Source organism: Abramis brama (assembly GCF_963993115.1).
Source record: "Abramis brama genome assembly, chromosome: 23".
Lineage (NCBI taxonomy): Eukaryota > Metazoa > Chordata > Actinopteri > Cypriniformes > Leuciscidae > Abramis > Abramis brama.
This window is the reverse complement of record NC_139985.1, coordinates 15,541,983-15,564,203: the sequence shown is the minus strand read 5'-3', so window position 1 is coordinate 15,564,203 and position 22,221 is coordinate 15,541,983. Positions and strand designations below refer to the sequence as shown.

Genomic DNA, 22,221 nt, shown 5'->3' with positions numbered 1-22,221 from the left:
ACTGCTTGCAGCTTTTATTTGCAGTGCGTTTCTGTATTTGGGTGTGTTGCGAGTATGAGAACGCAATGAGAATTTCATGTTTTCTACATGTTTGTTGACACTGACTGATTTCTATACTTTTATAGAAATATAAAAAATAAATATATACTGCTTTTTAGATAAAGATTTTATACAAAAAGAAAAGGAACATTTGTATTTATACAGTACACTTATTTTGTAGAAATGTTACATGTTCAGTTTTACACACTGTGTTATGTCTTCCCCTAACACCACCACACATTCTTACATGTCTTCATATTGCTCTTCCATGACAAGCAACTGTGAATTTTAATTTGACATGTAACACATTTTTACAAAAATAAATGTTCTGTATAATTACAAATTTATTTATATAGCCTAGTACTGCTGTAGCTGATGCCGTTTAGGGTTGTGACGTTCCTCCATGTTAAAAAATGGTAGTGATTTTGCTGGGCAAACTCCATATAGGCCTAAATGCTTCCAAACTTGATTGGTAAGATAGTGATTCCTATTTCATTACAATGCCAGGGCATTTGTCAATTTAGCAGACATTACAAACATTTCATGTTAGATATTCATGGAATATACATGCATGTCTGACATATTTTGATAATTGAACGGCTCATTTTGCATGTGAACGTTCACACGATGAAAGAATGTTTAGAAGTTGTAAAGAGCTTAACAATTTCAGAGAACTCAACAGTGCTGATCAACAAGCCATTTGCATTTAGTTATTGTGCAAATTGTAGACAATTGTACTTACTCTTTTGCACACGTGCCAAAACACGTGATTTGCTTAAAACAATAAGAAATTCAAATCTGATGTGAAGAAACTAATTGTTCAGAGATCTGAACTTATTGTTCTGAGAAAAAAGTATTCTCATTCGAGAATTGAGCCAAAGCGAACTGTGAAGGGATAGTTCTGCCATCCACGATGTATAGAACTGACTTCAAATAAACAAACAAAGATTTTTAAGAAAATAATCCATCTATGTGAGTCCATATAATGCAAGTGAATCGGTGCCATTGTGGGAGTTGCTCACCGATGACACTCAGATTAGAGTATAATGTAAAACTGTCTCATGGATATACTGAACAACCACCCAAATATATATAAATATATATATATATATATATATTACCTTTAAGTTGACAAGGAAAACTTATTAGTGTGGTTACATCCTTTAATGAGCATCTATTTTAATTTGTACTCCACCCTCCTTCCCCAAATTTGCACAGGAAGCAAATATTTTTATTAAACCACTATGTGTGATGTAATATTTGCTCTCATTGTTTGAAATGACAGACTTGGTCATAAACGGCATGACAGAGAAATCATACTGGGTGACTCAGTGATACTTTTAAGAAATGTTTATATAGAAAACATGACGCTAGAAACTAGCACATAAAATGCTTCAAGTGCATTTTGAGAGTAACATATAACAACATCAAACAGTAAAAAAAAAAACATACAGCAATACTTGCAACATCAATATCCACATTATTCATGATGTGAATGCGCTCTCAGACCATTCGTCCATTCAGCACTCAGTTGCCAAACACGCTTCCTGATGGAGGATTGGGTTTCTCGAGCGCTGTCTCTCCGCCAGACCGCACTCCACTGAAAACAGACGGCGCCACCTTCCCCATGCGCTCTACACAACATACAAATACATTCGTTTACTTAAGTATGCATTACATAACATCAGGGTTATTGCCGAGCCGACTTTTTGGGACTTTAGCTTATTCACCGTATCCCCCAGAGTTAGATAGTCCATACATATCCTTCTCATCCCCATGCGTACTGTAACTCTGCCTGACGCACCCACCGCTAGCCTAGCTTAGCACAAATACTGGAGGTAAACAGCTCCAGCTAGCATACTGCTCCCAATAAGTGACAAAATAACGCTAACATTTTCCTATTTACATGTTGTGATTTGTATAGTCACAGCGTGTACAAATAACAAGGTCACATGAGACAGCCATCTTCTAACCCTATACATACTGGGAACTATATTATCAGAAGGCGAAGCACTGCTACTTGGGCGGAGTGATTTGCTCGCAGCACATGAGAAGCCCCGTGGTGAGGAGCAGAGAGAGTTCGCAGCAATTATTAGACAGTAAATATATAGTTTACAATCATGGGTGTTCGCTGTATTGTAAAGAGCTGCGACAATAAACAAGGGAGACCAGGTAATACCATGATGTTTCATAGAATTCCTACCAAAAACGCTGACCTGATGAATCTATGGCTACTTGCTCTGGATATAGACCCAAACACACCTGTAGCCATCATCAAGTGCCATCGTGTTTGCTCAGAACATTTCACAGAGGACGATTATTTTCCAAAAATGGAATTTGCCACACGGACCATGAAACGTGTGCTGAAGGATACGGCCATCCCATCGATAGTACAGACAGGAGAAAGTGGATCACCCGAGGCTGCGGTAACTTTTGTATTCAATTATGTTTTTGATGACTAAATGATCTATGATTAGAAGGTGGCTGTGTCTCATGTGACCTTGTTATTTGTACACGCTGTGACTAAGTTATACAAATCACAACATGTAAATAGGAAAATGTTGGCGTTATTTTGTCACTTATTGGGAGCAATATGCTAGCTGGAGCTGTTTACATCCAGTATTTGTGCTAAGCTAGGCTAGCGGTGGGTGCGTCAGACAGAGTTACGGCACGTACGGAAATGAGAAGGGCATGTATGGGATTATCTAACTCTGGGGGACACGGTGAATGAGAGAGAGTCCCAAAAAGTCGGCATGTTCCTTTAAAAGATCCTCTGTAGGCTGTAGTGAAAATCACGTCAACGTGCGGGGCGGGGCTTATTAACTGCTGGGAAGAAGGAGGGTCTCAAAAGAAGCCAGGTTATATCTTTCTGTTGATATTTTTCAATATTTTCATGTTGATGGCTGACACATGTTCTGTTGTTGGATGCAAAGCTCAGAAAGGGCAAATGGTGAGCCTTCATGTGTTACCAAATGATCAGAAACTTCGATCTAAATGGGTGCAGTTTATTGGGAATAACTGTAACGTCCCTGCTAAACTTCCATCGAGGATCTATGTTTGCAGCAGGCATTTTCCAGAGAACTGTTTTGAAAATTTTATCATGACCAAGTTGGGTTTTGCTAGTAAACTTATATTAAAGCCCAACGCGGTTCCATCAATTTACTCTGGGAGCAGAGACGGCACGAAGCAACATGCACCAGTAAGTTTCTTTTTCTTGTGTTTTATGCTAAATGATTTAGCCAGTGTTATCATGCCAAAAATAGATGTTGCAGTGGTGTGTATTCAAAATGCGCTTTCCATTTTTGTAACGTAGTGCACCCATAGACTGTAAAAAAAAGTGCACCTAGTGTTTTGTATTACGATATTATGACGATGAACTATTATGCCTTTCTCCACAGACTTTATATGATATTCAAAGCATTTCTAAGGATGATGATTTTTAGGATGATGATTGATGGTTGTCTGACTCTTATATGGCGAACCGGAACAATGTTTGTGTAACATTAGCAACACATTATTAGCTGTTTGATAACATAGTCAAGCCAAAAGCTAATCACGTGTCTGACGTTGTAGTACGGTGGCCGAGAAGTGCCAAACAAATCACAATAGTGTGCAACAGTCGGATTCCGGAAGTAAATACTCAATTAATTTTCTCCACAAGGAAATTTATTTTTAACGATAACATATAAACCTTTTAATACAGACCGACTGTGAGCTGCGAAGTTATTAAGCAAGGCTTTGAGATTTTGTACTCTTTGTACACAAAAAAGACTGTCCCTAATCTAATCAATAACAGCTAGTTTGTTTATTATTTACAGTCAAAACTCGATAGAGATGACGTTAAACTTACCACACTCGACCATAACCTCATATGTCTTGCTCTTGACCTCTCCTTTCAGCCCCAGTTTACTGCGGGCTCCTTTCAGATCCTCCTCTTTTACAACTGGACGCTTCTTCTTCTTAACCTCTGGCTGATAGAAATATCATTTTTAAAAAGAGAAACGTCTGCAGTACTTAGAGCTTACATTGTTACACATACTTCATTTCTAATCTAAACACAGATTAAAGACGTCTTCATACCTGAGACATTCTGTATGGTTGCGGTCTGGTTTCTGGACAAGTTGTGTACTTTGTCTTTTTGTCCTGGCTCTTTTATACCCTTGTTACCAGGTCAGTGTGCCCCCATCCCCCCTTCTTATCATTATATATTTTTAGCTCAACAGTCAGTGTCAGAAAGCCTCTTTCTCAGGATGACTACTATGAACAGCTGAACACATTACAGACAAAACAACCTCCTCCTATCCCTGCTTCACTGATGTATCATATGTTTAAATATATTTTGTTGCTACAAGTTAAAATCAAAGCAAGTTGTAATTGTGAGAAAAAGGTTTTTTTTTTCAAAGAATTTTTGACAAAGAATTTTTGACATAGCTGATACTGTTAACCCTATAAGTCAATCTAAACCAAATTGTTTCATAGCAATAACCAATATAATTCATCATTATTGCTTAATAATTAGAATAAAAAACAAAACAAACCTTGCTGGTTGTGATAAATGTGCATGATGATGGAGATGTTAACATGGCACAGAGATTGTATAACCAAATCATTACACACTTTTCTGGGGTGGTGAGTCAGACTCTGCCTTTGTGAATGAGTCGGTCCATCGCTATGTGTGCGCCAATAAAAATAGATCTTCAGTAACAGTTTTCAATTCGGCCTTTGTGAATCTACACTATTTTTAAAATGGTTGGGGTCAAAAAGTATTTAATGTTTTTGAAAGAAGTCTCTTATGCTTACCACCATAGCTGCATTTATTTGATCAGAAATACTGTAAAAACAGTAACATTGTGAAATATTATTACAATAATGATTAAAACATTTTCTATTTGGATATATCTTAAATTGTAATTGATTCCTGTTATGGCAAAGCTGAATTTACATTGACATTCTGAGGATGCACACCCAGTTTCATACCAGTTTCCACACTACAACTAAAAAATAATTATAGCTTCTTAACAATATGGAAATTGGTATGCATCATCTTTGGTGGATGTTCTAACAGTCTCAGATCCTCTAATATTACTCAGATACTTAATAAAACATGGCTGTGCCAACAGGGTTGTTTATATCAGAAATGTACAATAACAAATGCACACACAAAAAACATTACAATGTCCAGAAATCAATTTGAGTTCAAATAAATCACAGAACTCATGTCATCTTTATTTTGAGCGTTTCATCCAACATCTACTAGTCTATATTTTGTCCTGAGAGTCTTTGTCAGTGAAAAAAAATACATAGATCTGCATATGATGTTCGTGTGTTCTAATGGTCTGGTGAAAGAATATTTGTTAAATGTGTCAGAGGTTCTGGGTTCTGATCCGCCCTAGTATTTTTTTTTTCTCATTAAAACCAAATGTGTTCATCAGTGATTGTATATCAAGAGCTGGGACACATTTGTGTGCGTTTTGTGATTTCACCAGAACAAATAGTCTCCGCAGCAATGAGAGAACAGTGGCTATGAAAGCTCAACAAGATTTCAAAAACGCATTCCAGCACCATATCGCCTCTTATTTAACACAAACGAACGAAATTAATACTTTTATAGTCAATTGGAGATGTTTGCTTTGTATTGGGTACATCCGTGCCTTGAAATGTTTCAAAAAGTGGTGGGGACAATATCGACCCTGGAAAAAAGTGGTACCAAAATAGCAAATCAAATTTGTATGGTTATCTAAAAACTTTATCTGCCATTCTAATTTGTTAAAAAAAAAAATATATTTTTTTTTTTAAAGTCAGTTGCCCATTTTGAAACCCATGTTGCTGTTACCCATTTCATTAAACCCTAACTTTCAGTGCAGATTCAAGATGGACTTTGCTATAAACAGTGCTGGGTAGATTACTTACAAATTGTGGGCCGTTACTGATTCAAGATTACATGACAAAAATTGTAGTTAGTAATGTGATCCATTACATATTTAAGGTAATATATTGAGACTACTGTTTGGTTACTTTTAGATTACTTTTGACCAAACTCTTTTAACACATTGAATTGAATAGGATAATCTTGTGCCATATTGATATAAAAATACACAGAGAAAGAAAATATAGGCTATTTTATTCTTTATCAAAAACATGAAGTGCATTAAATATTAAATCAGGATTTCCCAGACTGGGGTTTGTGAAGGAACTGCAGAGGTTTGTGATTTAATGAAAAGCTATTAAGTAATTAAATCATAAAAATGTTCAGTTAAAATAATTTTATTTTAAAATGTATCAAAATAAAACGCTTAACTTGTTAACTAGTCTGATTACAAGTATTTTTAAATTAATCTAATTACAAGTACCTAATTTTTGGAATCTGATTACATGTAATCAGTTACTACCCAGCACCGGCTATAACCACTTAAATTGGATCAGTACTCATCCACATGGGCCATTAGTCCTTGGATCTTGCATCTTGATTTAAGAATCTTTAGACAATTGCACTGGAAAACAAGACACATACTGAGGAAGAACATCACTTTTTTGCACTGTGATCAGAAGGTACAGTAAAAGTTATTTCCATAGACCCTTTGGAATTAAAATAAGTGTGGCTTTTCGTCCTTTTTTTTTTTTTTTTTTTTTTGCGATACACTGTCTGGTTACTGAATCCAATCAAAGAGGATAGCTCTGAGTCAACACGTAAAGTCAGCACAAGTTCACACAGTCAGCATTCTATTACTGTCGTTGTACATGTTGTACACTCCATAACATCACATTATACATGACATTTTACAAAGTGTATAATTATACACCATAATTTAAACGTTATATATATAATCAGCAAGGATGCAAAAATCCAAAGTGACATAAAAGACTTTATTTAAAAAAAAAAAAAAGGCATTTTCCTCTTCCAGGAAAACGGACCAAGATATTGATGAGTCATCCAGCACTACACATGTTTTTGTCCATTCAGATGCTCTCTAGAAAGGGAATGTCCCTCCCACTAAATTATCTCGCTTCTCTTCCCTAATCATGGTTCGTCGGTGTGTATTTGGCTGTTCTAACGCACGGACATTATTTTGTTTCCCAACCACAAACTGGTTACGAAAGAAGTGGCTGGAGTTTGTACATTTCGAAGAGGGGGCTATTTGTGCCAGCTCGCGACTCTGTGACAGGCATTTCTCTGATGAATCCTTCACCAATTTGGGGATGGTTACTGCAGGGATAACGTGCTACCTTACATTAGCAGACACTGCCGTTCCCACTCTGTACACTGTAGGCCCTTCCCCTCCCGCACGAGTAAGTATTGTTTTCTTCAGAAGCTTCTGGGGCATGACATTAGTATCAAAATGTGATCATCAAGCTCTCCGTCTCTGAAACGACCTTTCTTGCCTGCTCTGCTGAGTGAGTGACGTATAAACGTCATGACGCAAGGGAGTCTTTTGAACCAGATCTTTCGAACCGATTCTTTGAAACGAACAGCTGAAAAGAACCTGTTCGCGTCACTAAAAGCGTCGGATTTCAGTGAGCGAGCATAGCTAGCGACAGATATGGTGAAAAGGTGCGTGTTAGGTTGTTATCCGCACAATACATTATTCCCTTTCCCCAAACTACCCTGGTTGCGAGCCCGTTGGCTTGAATTTTTGCATTTTGAGGAAGGAGGAATATCGGAGAGCTCACGTTTGTGTGCGAGCCATTTTGCCCCAATATGCTTCAAAAATTTACAGCAGTACCAAATGGGCTTCGCCGACTATCTGAACTTGATAGATACGGCTATCCCGACGATATACACCGTTGGTCCAACACCGAGTGTGAAGGTAAGGAGATATTCCTGGTCAATCTCCTTTTGTTCGATCGAAGAACCGCCCACTTAGACCGGAAGTGGCAGTCTGACTGACATGTAGAACGACCAACCACGTTCGTTTTGTTCTTTAAAGCGACAGTTCACCCAAAATGGGGTTTCTTTCATTGTTTACTCTCCCTCGTGAGGTTCCAAACCTGTATGACTGAACACAAAAGAGGGTATTTTGAAGAATGTTGAAAACCAAACAGCTTTGGTTACCATTGACTTCCATTATATGAACCAAAATATCTTCTAACATGTTCCATGGAAGAAAGAAATCAGATTTACCACAATAATAGACAAAAGCGCAATGGTAGCTTATTCAAATAATGCTGCACTAGGTTGTACAAGTAACATTTAAAAATGTGTAAAATATTAAGTTAAAATGTCCATGGTTCACTGTTGATAAGCTCTAGAACGAATGTTTGCATTGCCTTATTGCTATACTGCTGCATCTCTCCAACAGCCAATGACACGAGAGGTGGGCTGCCAATGTAATGCTCCGGTTCTGAAGAGTGTGGCTGTCCAAGCAGTACTCACCCAAAAAAAGCCAAAACGGAGAAGTAAAGGTAACATTTTTAACTGAAAGTTCACTTATGAATTAAGTTTTGCGTTGAGCTTCACCAGTTTGCTTTCCCTTTTGTGTGGTTTCATATCAGCAATTCAAGTCAGACCTCTTGTGAGTAATTGTGCTAGTGTGTCCTGCTCCGATGAGGACTTCCCAGTCAAATCTGAATCTTCATTCACATCAACACCAATTAAAAGACCACGCATGGAGGATTCCTCAGAGGGGACATCATGCAGCTCAGAGGAACCAACAGATGATACCCACGTGCCTGATATCATTCAGGAGGAAGACATAAAGTAAGTCAAATCCAGAATACGATTCAAGGTCTGTTCACACCAAGAATGATAGCTATATGTTAGCATCCACACTAATGCACAATCTCTTTATTATGCGAGAGCACAGCAGTTACTTCGTCAGCCACTTCACATGCTTGAGCTCAGGTGAATTCTGATTGGCTCTCAATGTTTTTGTAGTTCATCAGCAGGAAAAATCTTTCTCAGAGCAATTCCAACTACATAATTGTTCTGTTATTATTGTTATAGATGTATTGTGTAGACTTCCCTATTCTAACACGATTATATTATACTTTATAGTTATTGTTTTTGGTTTTAACAGGCCTTAAATTAAACACTAAGTATGCCATTTAAAATTCTCTAAATTACCATGCATGAGTGTATTTTATGTTTCCTAAAAGTTAGGATTAAGCCTTCTCACTGCAATGGATTGAGCTCAATTCCTGGTCAGGAAGCATTCTTTTGCAAGGGATCAAAATGTCCAAAAAAAAACTTTAAGAAAAGTTACAGATCATAGAATAACAAATACAAATTGCTGTTCTGACAATGTTTATTGAAAAAGCATACACAAATTCATAATTTGTCAGTAATTCTAAATCATCTAATATAGTTTAGTACTTAACCCCTCTCCACATCCAATGTGTTTCATTTTGTTCCAACTCTAATCAAGCTCACTCTTTTAACAATAGTCAGAATCGAACCCGGAGAGGGAATGGCAGTTACATTTCCACCTAGTCAAAATCCTTATCAGTAAGCATGTTCATCCAGCAGGCCTGACCAGAAAGCCAGGTTTCAATTCATCCCTGTAAAACAAACCCATACTGTGCAAATATGGTACTCCCAAAAACTTGGTCCATTAAATGTCAGTTAAACAATACAAGCAATAAGATAATTGGTCCTGTACTCCCAATTTCATTCACTCCCACTCTAAACCTACAGACAATCTTCCCTTTCACATTAAAGATTACAAATAATCTGCAACATTTAGCAGAATGCATAATGCAAATCACCATTCTCCAAATATCTGTGCTTTAGTATTGAAATCAAATCAAATGTTCTATAGAGCAGAAAAGTGTGAGGGTGGATGAGAAAGTATTTGGAAGAAAGACACAGTGGTTTAGTGTTTGACTGGTAAATATTAAATAGAGGTCAATGGTTAAAGACAAAAAAAAAAGAAGCGTAATACCGCATACAAAGAGACCACAATGTAACACCAAACTGCAAGAGGTTACATCCTGCAACATAGCATCTACCCTGCAATAAGTAGCAAAAATGTAAAAGGACAGTTCACCCAAAAATGAAAATCGTCATAGATTAGTCACCCTTACATTCTGTCAAAGATGTGTGACTTTTCATGTGGGCAAGTAAATAAATGTTTGGGTGAACTGTCCCTTTAATAGGCCACAGAAAAAACCCAAAACAAATAAATACAGGGAAAACATTAATGGCAGAAAAAACACAGCAACACACTGAATTGAGACAGATACTCTCAAAAGCCAAACAGTAAGACAAGCCATCAGACTAGGGGAATGAAACGGCTTCCTCTGGATTTTCGTACCTTGTCATTTTGGCTGCTGCCTAATGGATAAAAACAGACATTGAAAGACCGTACCAACTGTATTATAATACCAGCTCATAACACTGCTGACGAATGGTTTTCTGTAACATTTATCAGCACAATTTCCACACAGCTGACGTGCACAAAACTGTCGCAGCTACGCTCACAAACACATTTAGGAACCGACTATGAGTGACCTTGAACAGTTTATCCAAGTCAGTGTGATCAATCACATGCATATGGTTAAAGGTACTTATCTCAGCAGAACATCAACATGTTATTTGTATAGGTTTAGGCTGGTTTTTATCACTTCAAATGTTAGACAGATATGAGATGTTGTATATCCACATGATGTTTAAGCAGAATTATAAATGTGAAAAAAAAAAAAAAAACTGATTGAAAATATTATGGTCCGATCATCTCCAATAGACTGGTCCAAAACCCTCATGATCATCTATGGCATAGGGTAGCAAAAATCTTTCTGGTAATGTCGGGAGGGTCCATGTGTTTACTGGAGCCTGGGTCCGTTACCCTACAATTCATAGGCCGAGTTAGTCATCATGCCCCTCACTTGCTGATCTATGCTCTGGGAAATGAGTTGGGGTCATGGGAACGAGGGAGGCCTCAAGTCCGAACTGATTTGAACTCAAACTGGAATACCAAGACGATGCTTCTTTTTCTTAACAGGCTTGAGCCCTGTGATTCTTCGTACATCGTCGTCACCATCTGAATCCTCCATTTCATCATCTGCGGAGAACAGGATCTGACCAGCACAAGAGGAAGAGTGCTAAACAAAGACAGTTCAACTAATCATCTTTTTTTTTTTAAGAAAGCAGGTGATGACATTTTATCCAAAAAAGTGGAATACTTCTTGCAAACCTGAATATGTAAAATTGGTAACATTTTCAATTTCTGACTGAGCTGCTCATCCCTTTACAAGTGAGAAATATGGACTACGGTCACATGACAGATGTCAATGAATTTATATTTGACACCTACATGGTGTGTGGATGGAAATGCCACACTCAAGTGACTGTTCTCACTGTCAGGTTTCCTACTCTGACTTGCCTTGTGTCAAATCTATCAACACTGACGGGAAGCAAGTTGAAAAGTTGCTGTATTGAGGAAATGTTATTAGGTCAATAACAGAACTAATCGAAATATTAGTAGCAAGAACATATCAGGAAACCACATATATGGAGTTCTGTTCATCCTCCAAACAAAATCCTCTAAATTACGAAGGTAATCGGTCTTCCTTGGAAAATCAAGTGTTCCCAGAGTTCATTACTGGATGTTTTGTGGTCTGTGTAACTCATTTTTAAAGGCACACCTGCTTCATTAGATTGTAAACTTGCTGACTTCCCATGGTTACTGTTATCTTCAGGTATGAAGTGTTGGGGAAGAGTCATATGCAAATATACTAGGGGAAAAAGGGAATGTCCCATCTAGAACAGGAAGAGGGATGATTTTGAATTTGGCACTAGGTCAGGGGAAACCCAAAATATGAATGCTGTCATTCAAAGATATTTGAGAAGCAGCAATAGTGTCAGATCTCCCATGTTCTAACTTTGATTGTTTTGACAGTTTTATACATTCCGTGAATAAAACTTTATAATTTGTCATCAGTTCTGATTTACTTATGCAGGTATGTATTGTTCTGTGGTTGAAACACAAATAATCTAAACTCCAATAGAAATGTGACGGTTACAAAACTTCTGAATGTGGCCCGGGTCAAAGTGATTGAATCATTTAGAACAGATCGCTGGTGCTCATGTCACAAATTATGCAATTAATTTAATTAAAGTTTTATTTAATTAACAGCTGGTAGTAATCCTTCTCCTATATGGCTATCACTTCAAATTGGTTCAGCAAGAGTAACTTACTTCTGATTCAGAGTCATCGTGTGACAGTGCCCTTCTGTAGCGCACTTTGCTGTTGCCGCGGGGGTCGTCTTCTGCTTCCCTCTCCTCCAGTTTGGCTTTTGTTCTGCTCTTCTTCATTAGGAAGTTATCCACCACCCAGAACATCAGAGCCTGAATACACAGACAGGGCAAATGTTAAAACAAAAACAGAACTACCTGTCATACATTTGATGAATTATTAGACTTAGAGCAAGCTTGACAAGTAGCCTACAAGGTAAAAATATATATAAAACACTACATTAAAAATGCACAATATCATCAAAATTACCAAGGTTGGATGACATTACCATTCAAAAGTTTGCGTTTAAACAGCAATGTGTTAAATTGATCAAAGTGACAGTAAAGACATTTCTGTCAGGACCACTACTGTCAAAGATGATTGACAATTAGCATAAAGTTTGGATTGGCGGTATGGTTCTGGGTAATGCTTTATTTTAAGGTGACTTATTATATGTACTTACTACAGTAATAAAAGTAAATTATGCATAATTACAATTAATTAACCCTAAACCTAACTCTATAGTAAGTACATGTAGATAATTGTACTTAAATAATATTAATGTAACTGTCACCTTAGAAAAAAAGTGTAACCTGGTTCTGTTCTGGGCTAGAACTCTCTGCCCATCCATGCAGCCTAGCATGGATAAGAGCTGGCAGAGCAGCAATAACCCCCCTTAGGGTAAACAGAACAGAACCAACATAAATGTATTGCAGATATCATTAATGTTCAACATAATTCATGAAAAATGAGTCTGATTCAAAGAGGAATATTAGAAGGCCAGTCCTGACTGACGAGAGGTGGAGCTGGGAGCTCCAGAGCAATGCGATAAAGCTGCCGATAATACTGAATGGGCCTTGTATAGGGATGGTGTGATAGGCGTCGTATTCCTATAGGTAGAAGTGGGTCAGCTTATGCGACTGACGTGACCTGCCAGAACTAACACTACGGCTTGATTTATAAATGTTACAAAAGATTTCTATTTCAAATAATGCAGTTCTTTTGAACTTTCTATTTACTAAAGAATCCTGAAAAATGCAACAGTTTCCACAAAAAAACTCTTTCCATCACTTATAATATGTATCTTGAGCAGCAAATCAGATTGATTTCTGAAGGATCATGTGACAATGCAGCCTTGGTGAGCATACGAAACTTAAAACAACAACTTTTAAACAGTAGTGAAACATAAAGGGTGATTGTCACTTACATTCACGAAAAACGGGACGATTAGCATGACGATAGCTAGCTCCAAATGAGGGTTCGTTATGGGGTTGAGTGTAGCCAGCTGTCCAACACACACAAACACCAATCAAATCATTTAAAGGGTTAGTTCACCCAAAAATGAAAATTCTGTCAGTAATTACTCACCCCCATGTTGTTCCAACCGCGTAAGACCTTCGTTCATCTTCGGAACACAAATTAAGATATTTTTGATGAAATCTGAGTGCTGAATCACTCCTCCATAGGCTGCTAGGTGACCGAAACTTGCTGGCCCAGAAAAGTTATTAAAGAGATCGTTAATATAGTCCAAGTGACTCCAGTGGCTCAATCTTAAGTATATTAAGCGACGAAAATACTTTTTGTGCGCAAAAACAAACAAAAATAACGACTTTATTCCACTATTCATTTCCTTCTCTCTGGGCCTCTAGTTGGTTCACGTAGTGTTTTTGCGCTGCGCGTCTGTGTTGCACGTCAACACGCATCACACACATGACCAGCGTCGGCCAATAGTGAGCCTACGTGGTGACGTGTAACACAGACGCGCAGCGCAAAAACACTACGTGAACCAACTAGAGGCCCAGAGAGAAGGAAATGAATAGTGGAATAAAGTCGTTATTTTTGTTTGTTTTTGCGCACAAAAAGTATTCTGTAGTCTGTACACTGTAGTCACTTGGACTATATTAACGATCTCTTTAATAACTTTTCTGGGCCAGCAAGTTTCGGTCACCTAGCAGCCTATGGAGGAGTGATCCAGCACTCAGATTTCATCAAAAATATCTTAATTTGTGTTCCGAAGATGAACGAAGGTCTTACGCGGTTGGAACAACATGAGGGTGAGTAATTACTGACAGAATTTTTATTTTTGGGTGAACTAACCCTTTAATTACAATGATTACATTTTTGGGTGGAATATTCATTTAACTGCAAGTTAATAAATCAGCACTATAAAGATACATGATGATAATACATTTTCTTCAGATGTCAGAAAGTTCAGAACATAAACCACAACTCAACATCTATTAATATTGGACACCTGACTGACCTTCTTCCATTGTGGGATGAGAAGGACCAGCATGATCATGACCTTCTCAAACATCATGATGAGGATGTAGAGAGCACACTGACCTGCCCAGGCGCTGCACTGAACTGGCTCACCTACATGCAAACATTACAAATAGAACAGCACTTTAAAACACTGGTTCTCAATCAGTGGATCCCAGCAAACTTACAGTAAAATGATTTAACAACTTTGTTTTTTCTTTAAAGAGCTAGGATTCCCATTGCCTTGAAAAAGCTGGATAATTGAGGAAGCCTAAATTTGACAGAGTGATTTCTAGACTTTGAAAAAGATCGGGGCATTTTAATAATGAACGTACATTTTTCTAGTTAAGCCAAGGCAAAAATATTTTATCATGTAGAAATTGTGAGTAAAAAAAATCCTTATCAGGTACAAACCAGTAAATCACAAAAACTAGAAAGTCACAGGGACTTTGAATATTGTTTGGGCAATGGGGGGCCTTGGAGTGAAAAGTTGAGAATCACTGCTTTAAAACGTGAATTTCTTCATAAATCATTATAAATGTATCTCACTGCGCAACCCTGTATGTGCAGTTCAGTTGTTGGTCGAAACAAGAAAATGGTGTTGAAATTGGTTGATTGAAAATATTATTTAATTTATACAATTTTCAACCAACAAATCAGCATTTCAGTCCTCAATAGAGCTCGGTTTCCTCTAAAGCTCATCTAAATTAGTTCAAGATCATTGCATGAGATTACAGTGCCTCGAAAGATGGTCTAAAACAAGTTTACAAAACCACTGCCTGTTAAGTCATTGATTAGACTGATTGTTTGGTTTCAGACAGCCATTATAGTCTGTGAAGGACAAGATTTCTATCATAAGTTCAAATTAATTTCATTCACTGAACACAAATCAGACAATGCTTAGGAATAAAAGGACGGACTCAAATTTTCCATCCTCTTTATATGAGGCCACGTTAACAAAGAAGATCAGTGGAAGTGTCTGGTCCATAATCAATTCAGAGTTCCTACTGGACTTTTAATTTACTCCAAACAATTGATGTTAAGGTTCATACCATATTCTCCAAAACGCAGTGAATCCCACTGTCTCCATTCAACCACAGCGCTAACGGCCTTCACGCCGCCATAGATCACCAGCATGCCTAGTGTCGCATCCAACAGGAAGTTGATCAGGTATCTATGGAATCAACACAGGGAGTTGGGTTGCTGAGCACAGCAGATTATAAATATGTAAAAATCACAGACACAAAACACTGCGGGAAGTACAATGATGTGTGGGGGGAAACATTGACAACGATGCAAACACAGACTCACAGTGAACATGGGTCCTCCTCTGTGAGGTCAGACAGGTAGACATTGGCAAAGTGAATGAACAGCATCCCTATGGCCTGTTTGGAGGTGTCCAGAAACCTGAGAGAGGTGAAGGGGAGGAGGGGGCGGTGAGAGGAAGGAGACCTGGTTAGAACTCACCGTTAAGTCACGAGGGGAACGCAGGGCTACATAGAGGGCCGCTAGACGAATTTCAGGTCAGTGGAGTGCAGCATTAACCATGCATGTTTTTAAGTATCTAGTGCTTGCTAATGACACAAAATGGCGGTTTACCAGATTCTCCAGGGTCTCCGTTCGTGCTTGGGCTCCCTGAAGCGTTTCACTGTGGAGAGGAAACAGAAGCTTTCAAAACTGGTTGCAGGAAGAATGTGGTGATCAATAACATCTGTGAGAGTAGTGCTGATGCTAAAAACTCTTTGCTGGCTCTCTGATATAGTGCTATAAAGACACAGGTCAATAAATGATACACAACATTAACATTTCAAAAGGGGAAGAGATGAATGAGGAACTGCTTCATCACGGGTTTAAAGAGCTTCCTACACTCACATGCAAAAACAAACTGTAAAAGAAACAATGTGCAAATAAAGGAGGTTTTCTTTTAAGAAACAATAAAAGATTATGGCAATCAAATTTCAATTAAAGGAATTAGGATTTTAAAATCAAGCTCATCATAGAAGAGGTGTATGAACTGATTTTTAAATAGACAGACTGACAACAAAAACATAGCATCATGAGCGGCGTCAGAGAGGACAGTAATAAAGATCAAAATAAATGTAATCGCTTGCAATGTTGCTTTTAAAGAAGAGGTGAGAATTGCTGCTTTTTTGAGAGGTGGAAACCACTAGTGCAGCCACCCTAGCTGCCAAACGTGACTCAATGGTTCACTCAAATAAAGGACAGCCTGTTTCACACAATGGCTGTTTGTTTGTGTATAGCTATTAACTGCGTGTCCCCTGAACACAATCTCCAACTCTTTACAATTGCAACTCACATAACCACTGAGTAGTTGACACACAACTTAAAATTTCACACATCTCATATTTTTCTTATTTACCCCATTCTACTGGATTGCTATTGTCTATTGAGTTATTAAGGTCCCTTCAAATTAAGAACCATAACTGTAAATAGTTTTATAAATCTCTCTAACTCTAAAGGTGCAGTCACATTTAATGAAATTTTATGGATGAAATCCAGTAATTCTATGTTTGCTGCTGTAAATGAAAGGTTAGGAGATGGTTTGAGTGTTTTATGCAAATTATTAGCCAATCAGAAGCCAAAGAAAATCCAATATGGGGTTTATGAACCCTGGCTGTAATTGTGCTTTAATAAATCACTGTGACAGCATTGCATGACTCAATGACATGCCTGCTTCTAGGACCAAACCCTCAAGTCTTCAATGAGTCAACCTGAATTGATGGAAGAAACAGATCTTTGAAGAAACAGGTCTTTTCTTCGATACTACAATGTACATCCGAGTGTAACAGATTATCAGAAAAGAAAAAATGCAGGACGAGGACTTATCCTATATTTACCGGGTGCTCAGAAGTTGGGTAAACTTGCGAGTGAATGTGAATGTGAATTAATTTTTGCATTCCCTTTTGCAATAGCAAAAGAAAAATAATCCACGATAGTATTTCTATGAATTCCCAAAAGGGGAAAAAACATTGAGAAATTGAATATATTGGTCATGGTCAGAAGAGAGAAAGATGTCAAATTTGCAATCGCTCCCTCAGCCGGTGTATTAGAAACGCTCACACACCTCCATGAACTTGTTTTTTTTGTTGTAATTTACGACCAAGGTCATAAAACAAAACATATAGCCTAGCTATTGTGTTTATAAATGTACATGAATAATAATAAAATACATACATATATATATACATATATACACAGTGAGGAAAATAAGTATTTGAACACCCTGCTATTTTGCAAGTTCTCCCACTTAGAAATCATGGAGGGGTCTGAAATTGTCATCGTAGGTGCATGTCCACTGTGAGAGACAATCTAAAAAAAAAAAAAATCCAGAAATCACAATGTATGATTTTTTAACTATTTATTTGTATGATACAGCTGCAAATAAGTATTTGAACACCTGAGAAAATCAATGTTAATATTTGGTACAGTAGCCTTTGTTTGCAATTACAGAGGTCAAACGTTTCCTGTAGTTTTTCACCAGGTTTGCACACACTGCAGGAGGGATTTTGGCCCACTCCTCCACACAGATCTTCTCTAGATCAGTCAGGTTTCTGGGCTGTCGCTGAGAAACACAGAGTTTGAGCTCCCTCCAAAGATTCTCTATTGGGTTTAGGTCTGGAGACTGGCTAGGCCACGCCAGAACCTTGATATGCTTCTTACAGAGCCACTCCTTGGTTATCCTGGCTGTGTGCTTTGGGTCATTGTCATGTTGGAAGACCCAGCCTCGACCCATCTTCAATGCTCTAACTGAGGGAAGGAGGTTGTTCCCCAAAATCTCGCAATACATGGCCCCGGTCATCCTCTCCTTAATACAGTGCAGTCGCCCTGTCCCATGTGCAGAAAAACACCCCCAAAGCATGATGCTACCACCCCCATGCTTCACAGTAGGGATGGTGTTCTTGGGATGGTACTCATCATTCTTCTTCCTCCAAACACGGTTAGTGGAATTATGACCAAAAAGTTCTATTTTGGTCTCATCTGACCACATGACTTTCTCCCATGACTCCTCTGGATCATCCAAATGGTCATTGGCAAACTTAAGACGGGCCTTGACATGTGCTGGTTTAAGCAGGGGAACCTTCCGTGCCATGCATGATTTCAAACCATGACGTCTTAGTGTATTACCAACAGTAACCTTGGAAACGGTGGTCCCAGCTCTTTTCAGGTCATTGACCAGCTCCTCCCGTGTAGTTCTGGGCTGATTTCTCACCTTTCTTAGGATCACTGAGACCCCACGAGGTGAGATCTTGCATGGAGCCCCAGTCCGAGGGAGATTGACAGTCATGTTTAGCTTCTTCCATTTTCTAATGATTGCTCCAACAGTGGACCTTTTTTCACCAAGCTGCTTGGCAATTTCCCCGTAGCCCTTTCCAGCCTTGTGGAGGTGTACAATTTTGTCTCTAGTGTCTTTGGACAGCTCTTTGGTCTTGGCCATGTTAGTAGTTGGATTCTTACTGATTGTATGGGGTGGACAGGTGTCTTTATGCAGCTAACGACCTCAAACAGGTGCATCTAATTTAGGATAATAAATGGAGTGGAGGTGGACATTTTAAAGGCAGACTAACAGGTCTTTGAGGGTCAGAATTCTAGCTGATAGACAGGTGTTCAAATACTTATTTGCAGCTGTATCATACAAATAAATAGTTAAATCATACATTGTGATTTCTGGATTTTTTTTTTTTTGATTATGTCTCTCACAGTGGACATGCACCTACGATGACAATTTCAGACCCCTCCATGATTTCCAAGTGGGAGAACTTGCAAAATAGCAGGGTGTTCAAATACTTATTTTCCTCACTGTATATATATATATATTATATATATATTATATATATATATATATATATATATATATATATATATATATATATATATATATATACATTAGATTTATGATGTTAATAAATGTGTTATCACAGTGTGTAAAAAGTGTTCATTGGATATTTTAAGACATGGGTGTTGCATTCAGTGGAGGCAGATGAATATGAGCTTGCAGAGGAAGGTTTAAAGGGGTGGTATAATGCCCTTTTCACAAGATGTCAAATAAGTCTTTGATGTCCCAAGAGTGTGTATGTGAAGTTTTAGCTCAAACACCCCACAGATATTTGTATATAGCATGTTAAAGTTGTCACTTTTTGAGGGTGAGCAAAAACGCACCGTTTTGTGTCTGTTCCTTTAAAGGCAAATGAGCTGCTGCTCCCGGCACAGAGGGCGGAGCTTCAACAGCTTGCACTCACACAGACATGCACTGAAAATTTCAAAAACTTTTCAAAGCCTTTTATGTTCAAATTGGATTCAGACAATGATGGAGAGACTCAAGAAGAAGTGACAACATGTAGAATGCAACAGGACATTTCTGAATGGTTAGTTGATGAATTTATGTAGCTTATGTGCATTTATCTTCTAGTCATTGATTAGCATATTCTGTCTTGATAATCTATAAATCGTGTTCAGGGGCGGGGTTTATGTCAATTCTAGGGTTGGTAATGTCACTAACCCTGGAGGAATGTCGTGTAGTCCCTATACCAGCCCTTTGTTGTAGTCCTTAAAAAGCCATTTCTTTAAAAGCTTCTTTGAGCATTGTAACTTTGCTGATGTTGTTTATGCTCAAACAGCAACATTACTCACTAACTAAAGTTAGAAAAGTGAAATCATATTCAACCACCCCTTTAAGCAAGACCAACTCTGGTTTAAGCTCAGCCTGAAACAGAAGTTATGATTTCTTCCCTATTATGACTTATATTCGAGAAAAAAAATGGCTGCTCGAACAAGAACAAATGTATGGCTTGGTTTCGTCCATCAGTAATTGATTGATGGAATCAAGAATTAATTGTTCACAATAGAAACAACAACCAGTTACTCTAAAACGAACTATATTCAACAGTGTGATTAGATTACTGTAATTACTCGCTCTAAAAATTATTGAATTACTTATTACCTTCTAAATCCCATATCAACCTCAACCAATTGAACAATACGAAAATAGAAATGATACTCTTTTGATTCTTTCCAATAAATAATATTAAATTGCATAAATTACTGACCAAAGTATTTAAAGAGAGACGGTTAAATAAAAAAAACATACATTTTAACATTAGACGTAGATGTTTAAATCCACTAGAATTGTTCTATAGTCTAAACAGTGTTTAATGCATCAAAAGTCACTAAATAACAGAAAAAAATAAGAGTAATCCCTTACTTTACTTTTTCAATGTTAAGTTAGTTAGACAGCCAACACTGTCTACAACATGCATTCAGAAAATAGATAAGAGACAATGAATTTCCATTTCATGAAGACTTACACATAAGTGTGCTAAATGCCACCACTCCCAGCAGGCCCTGCAGGAAGATGCCGAAGGTGTTCATGAAGTCCCCGTTGGAGCAGCCCCGTGCATTAGGATCAGAGGGTGAGGAGTTGGAGGATGCAGAAGGCAGCTGACCCGGCGAAAGCAAACTGACCCCAACACCCGCCATTGCGCAACACTCACTGAATCACGACGAGTGTTTCAAAAAGCCACAAAATCTCAGTCTCGGATAGTGGAGGTGATCGACAGGACGATGACACAGCTATCACACATAATGAAGGCTCTCTTATGAGCCTCCAGTCGCGGTTACTGAAGCGCAGATGTATCGTGTTTCATACTGGACCTCGATGCGTCGTCATCCAGCTGTGAGCTACCTAATATCTGTCAGCAGCCTCTGCTGTACAAACATCCTCTTTAGCATCGAGCAAACATGCTACAGACTCAGATGTGTAAGTTAACGCTGATGCTTAGTGCTACAATACACGTTGTCATGGAGACATTTATCGGTTAGATTATTAAAGAGCGCGTGCAGTTAGCTGCCAGATCACAATACCGTGGCTTTACGGTTAAATTAAAGCAGCTAGACGGTTACGATTAAATTAAGTCAAGAAATAAGCCGTTTAAAACTTCACTTGCCGTTATAAGTGGTTTAGAAACGCAAAATAATAAGCGGCTGATTGGGAAGTTCTGCTGTTTTATAGCGAGAGTCCGGTCAGGCGGTCTTGCTAGCAAACCGTCTGAGGAAAATCCTTCCACCGCTGCTTTCAGGAGAAGAGTTGATTGTGAATCTGCTCAGATTCAGAAAGCTCGGCGTCCAAACTACTCACATACGTATTTGGTAAAAATATGTTAACCGTAAAGGAACGACACTTCCTTTCCCAATGTATTCAGGTGCCGTTTCCACTCATTTACGCGACAATCTAGCGTCATCACTGTGTCACGTCGCACTAGAGCATGATGGGATATGTAGTTTTAAAAGATCGCAGCAGGTGCAGTTCATGAAATTCTAAAATAAATCTTAGAAATAATTTACTGACCGACAAAATCAATGTATTTAAATTGTGAAATTCATTTATGGAACCTATTTAATCAATTGGAAGTTTCAAACAATAAAGTAGTACAATTTAATATATATTAAATATCAGAGAAGTTGAGGAGTCTAGTTGTTACAATTAATAATAAGTGCATATTTCTTTAAGTGCTATTTGAAGAAAATTCCCTTTTATAATATATAAATACACTACCATTAAAAAATTGACACTTATTTAGCAAGGATGCATTAAATTGATCAAAAGGGACAGTAAAGACATTTATAATGTTACACATTATAAATAGAAATGTCAAATTTGCTGTTCTTTTTAACTTTCTATTAATCAAAGAATCCTGATTTTTTTTTTTTTTTTCAGTTTACACAAAAAATATTA

General features: G+C 37.9%; 2 protein-coding genes across 6 annotated transcripts; one reads left to right on the top strand and one right to left on the bottom strand.

The window, feature by feature from the left end:
* Positions 1-1,374: 1,374 nt before the first annotated feature.
* Positions 1,375-21,736, bottom strand: LOC311074183 (store-operated calcium entry regulator STIMATE-like). Of its 3 annotated transcripts, XM_084100574.1 has the most exons (10): positions 20,795-21,736; positions 16,071-16,119; positions 15,783-15,878; positions 15,524-15,645; positions 14,473-14,585; positions 13,417-13,494; positions 12,173-12,322; positions 10,942-11,052; positions 3,890-4,010; positions 1,375-1,673 (listed from the first exon to the last, which is right to left on the bottom strand). In XM_084100574.1, exons 1-10 carry the CDS (start codon positions 20,964-20,966, stop codon positions 1,567-1,569), a joined length of 1,119 nt encoding a protein of 372 aa, XP_083956700.1. In that variant the 5' UTR covers positions 20,967-21,736; the 3' UTR covers positions 1,375-1,566. The 3 variants fall into 3 exon arrangements, with proteins under 3 accessions (XP_083956700.1, XP_083956699.1, XP_083956698.1); XM_084100572.1 differs by lacking the exons at positions 1,375-1,673; positions 3,890-4,010 and having other exon boundaries at positions 9,264-11,076; XM_084100573.1 differs by lacking the exons at positions 10,942-11,052; positions 12,173-12,322; positions 13,417-13,494; ... (3 more) ...; positions 16,071-16,119; positions 20,795-21,736 and adding an exon at positions 4,120-4,230.
* On the top strand, positions 2,801-11,909 carry LOC311074184 (uncharacterized protein). Of its 3 annotated transcripts, none has more exons than XM_084100575.1 (4): positions 2,801-3,238; positions 8,337-8,439; positions 8,530-8,734; positions 10,977-11,909. In XM_084100575.1, the coding sequence occupies exons 1-4, from the start codon at positions 2,933-2,935 to the stop codon at positions 11,017-11,019; spliced, it is 657 nt and encodes a 218-aa protein (XP_083956701.1). In that variant the 5' UTR covers positions 2,801-2,932; the 3' UTR covers positions 11,020-11,909. The 3 variants fall into 3 exon arrangements, with proteins under 3 accessions (XP_083956701.1, XP_083956702.1, XP_083956703.1); XM_084100576.1 differs by lacking the exon at positions 2,801-3,238 and adding an exon at positions 6,966-7,326; XM_084100577.1 differs by lacking the exon at positions 2,801-3,238 and adding an exon at positions 7,463-7,844.
* Positions 21,737-22,221: the final 485 nt, after the last annotated feature.

Coding starts and splice junctions, on each gene's coding strand:
- LOC311074183 (XM_084100574.1), bottom strand. CDS start 20,966: ATGGCGGGTGTTGGGGTCAGTTTGCTTTCGCCGGGTCAGCTGCCTTCT. Junction 15,879..16,070: donor CGGAGACCCTGGAGAATCTG/GTAAACCGCCAT, acceptor CACCTCTCTCAG/GTTTCTGGACACCTCCAAAC. Junction 15,646..15,782: donor GAGGAGGACCCATGTTCACT/GTGAGTCTGTGT, acceptor TTGATTCCATAG/ATACCTGATCAACTTCCTGT.
- LOC311074184 (XM_084100575.1), top strand. CDS start 2,933: ATGTTGATGGCTGACACATGTTCTGTTGTTGGATGCAAAGCTCAGAAA. Junction 8,440..8,529: donor GCCAAAACGGAGAAGTAAAG/GTAACATTTTTA, acceptor GTTTCATATCAG/CAATTCAAGTCAGACCTCTT. Junction 8,735..10,976: donor ATTCAGGAGGAAGACATAAA/GTAAGTCAAATC, acceptor TTTTCTTAACAG/GCTTGAGCCCTGTGATTCTT.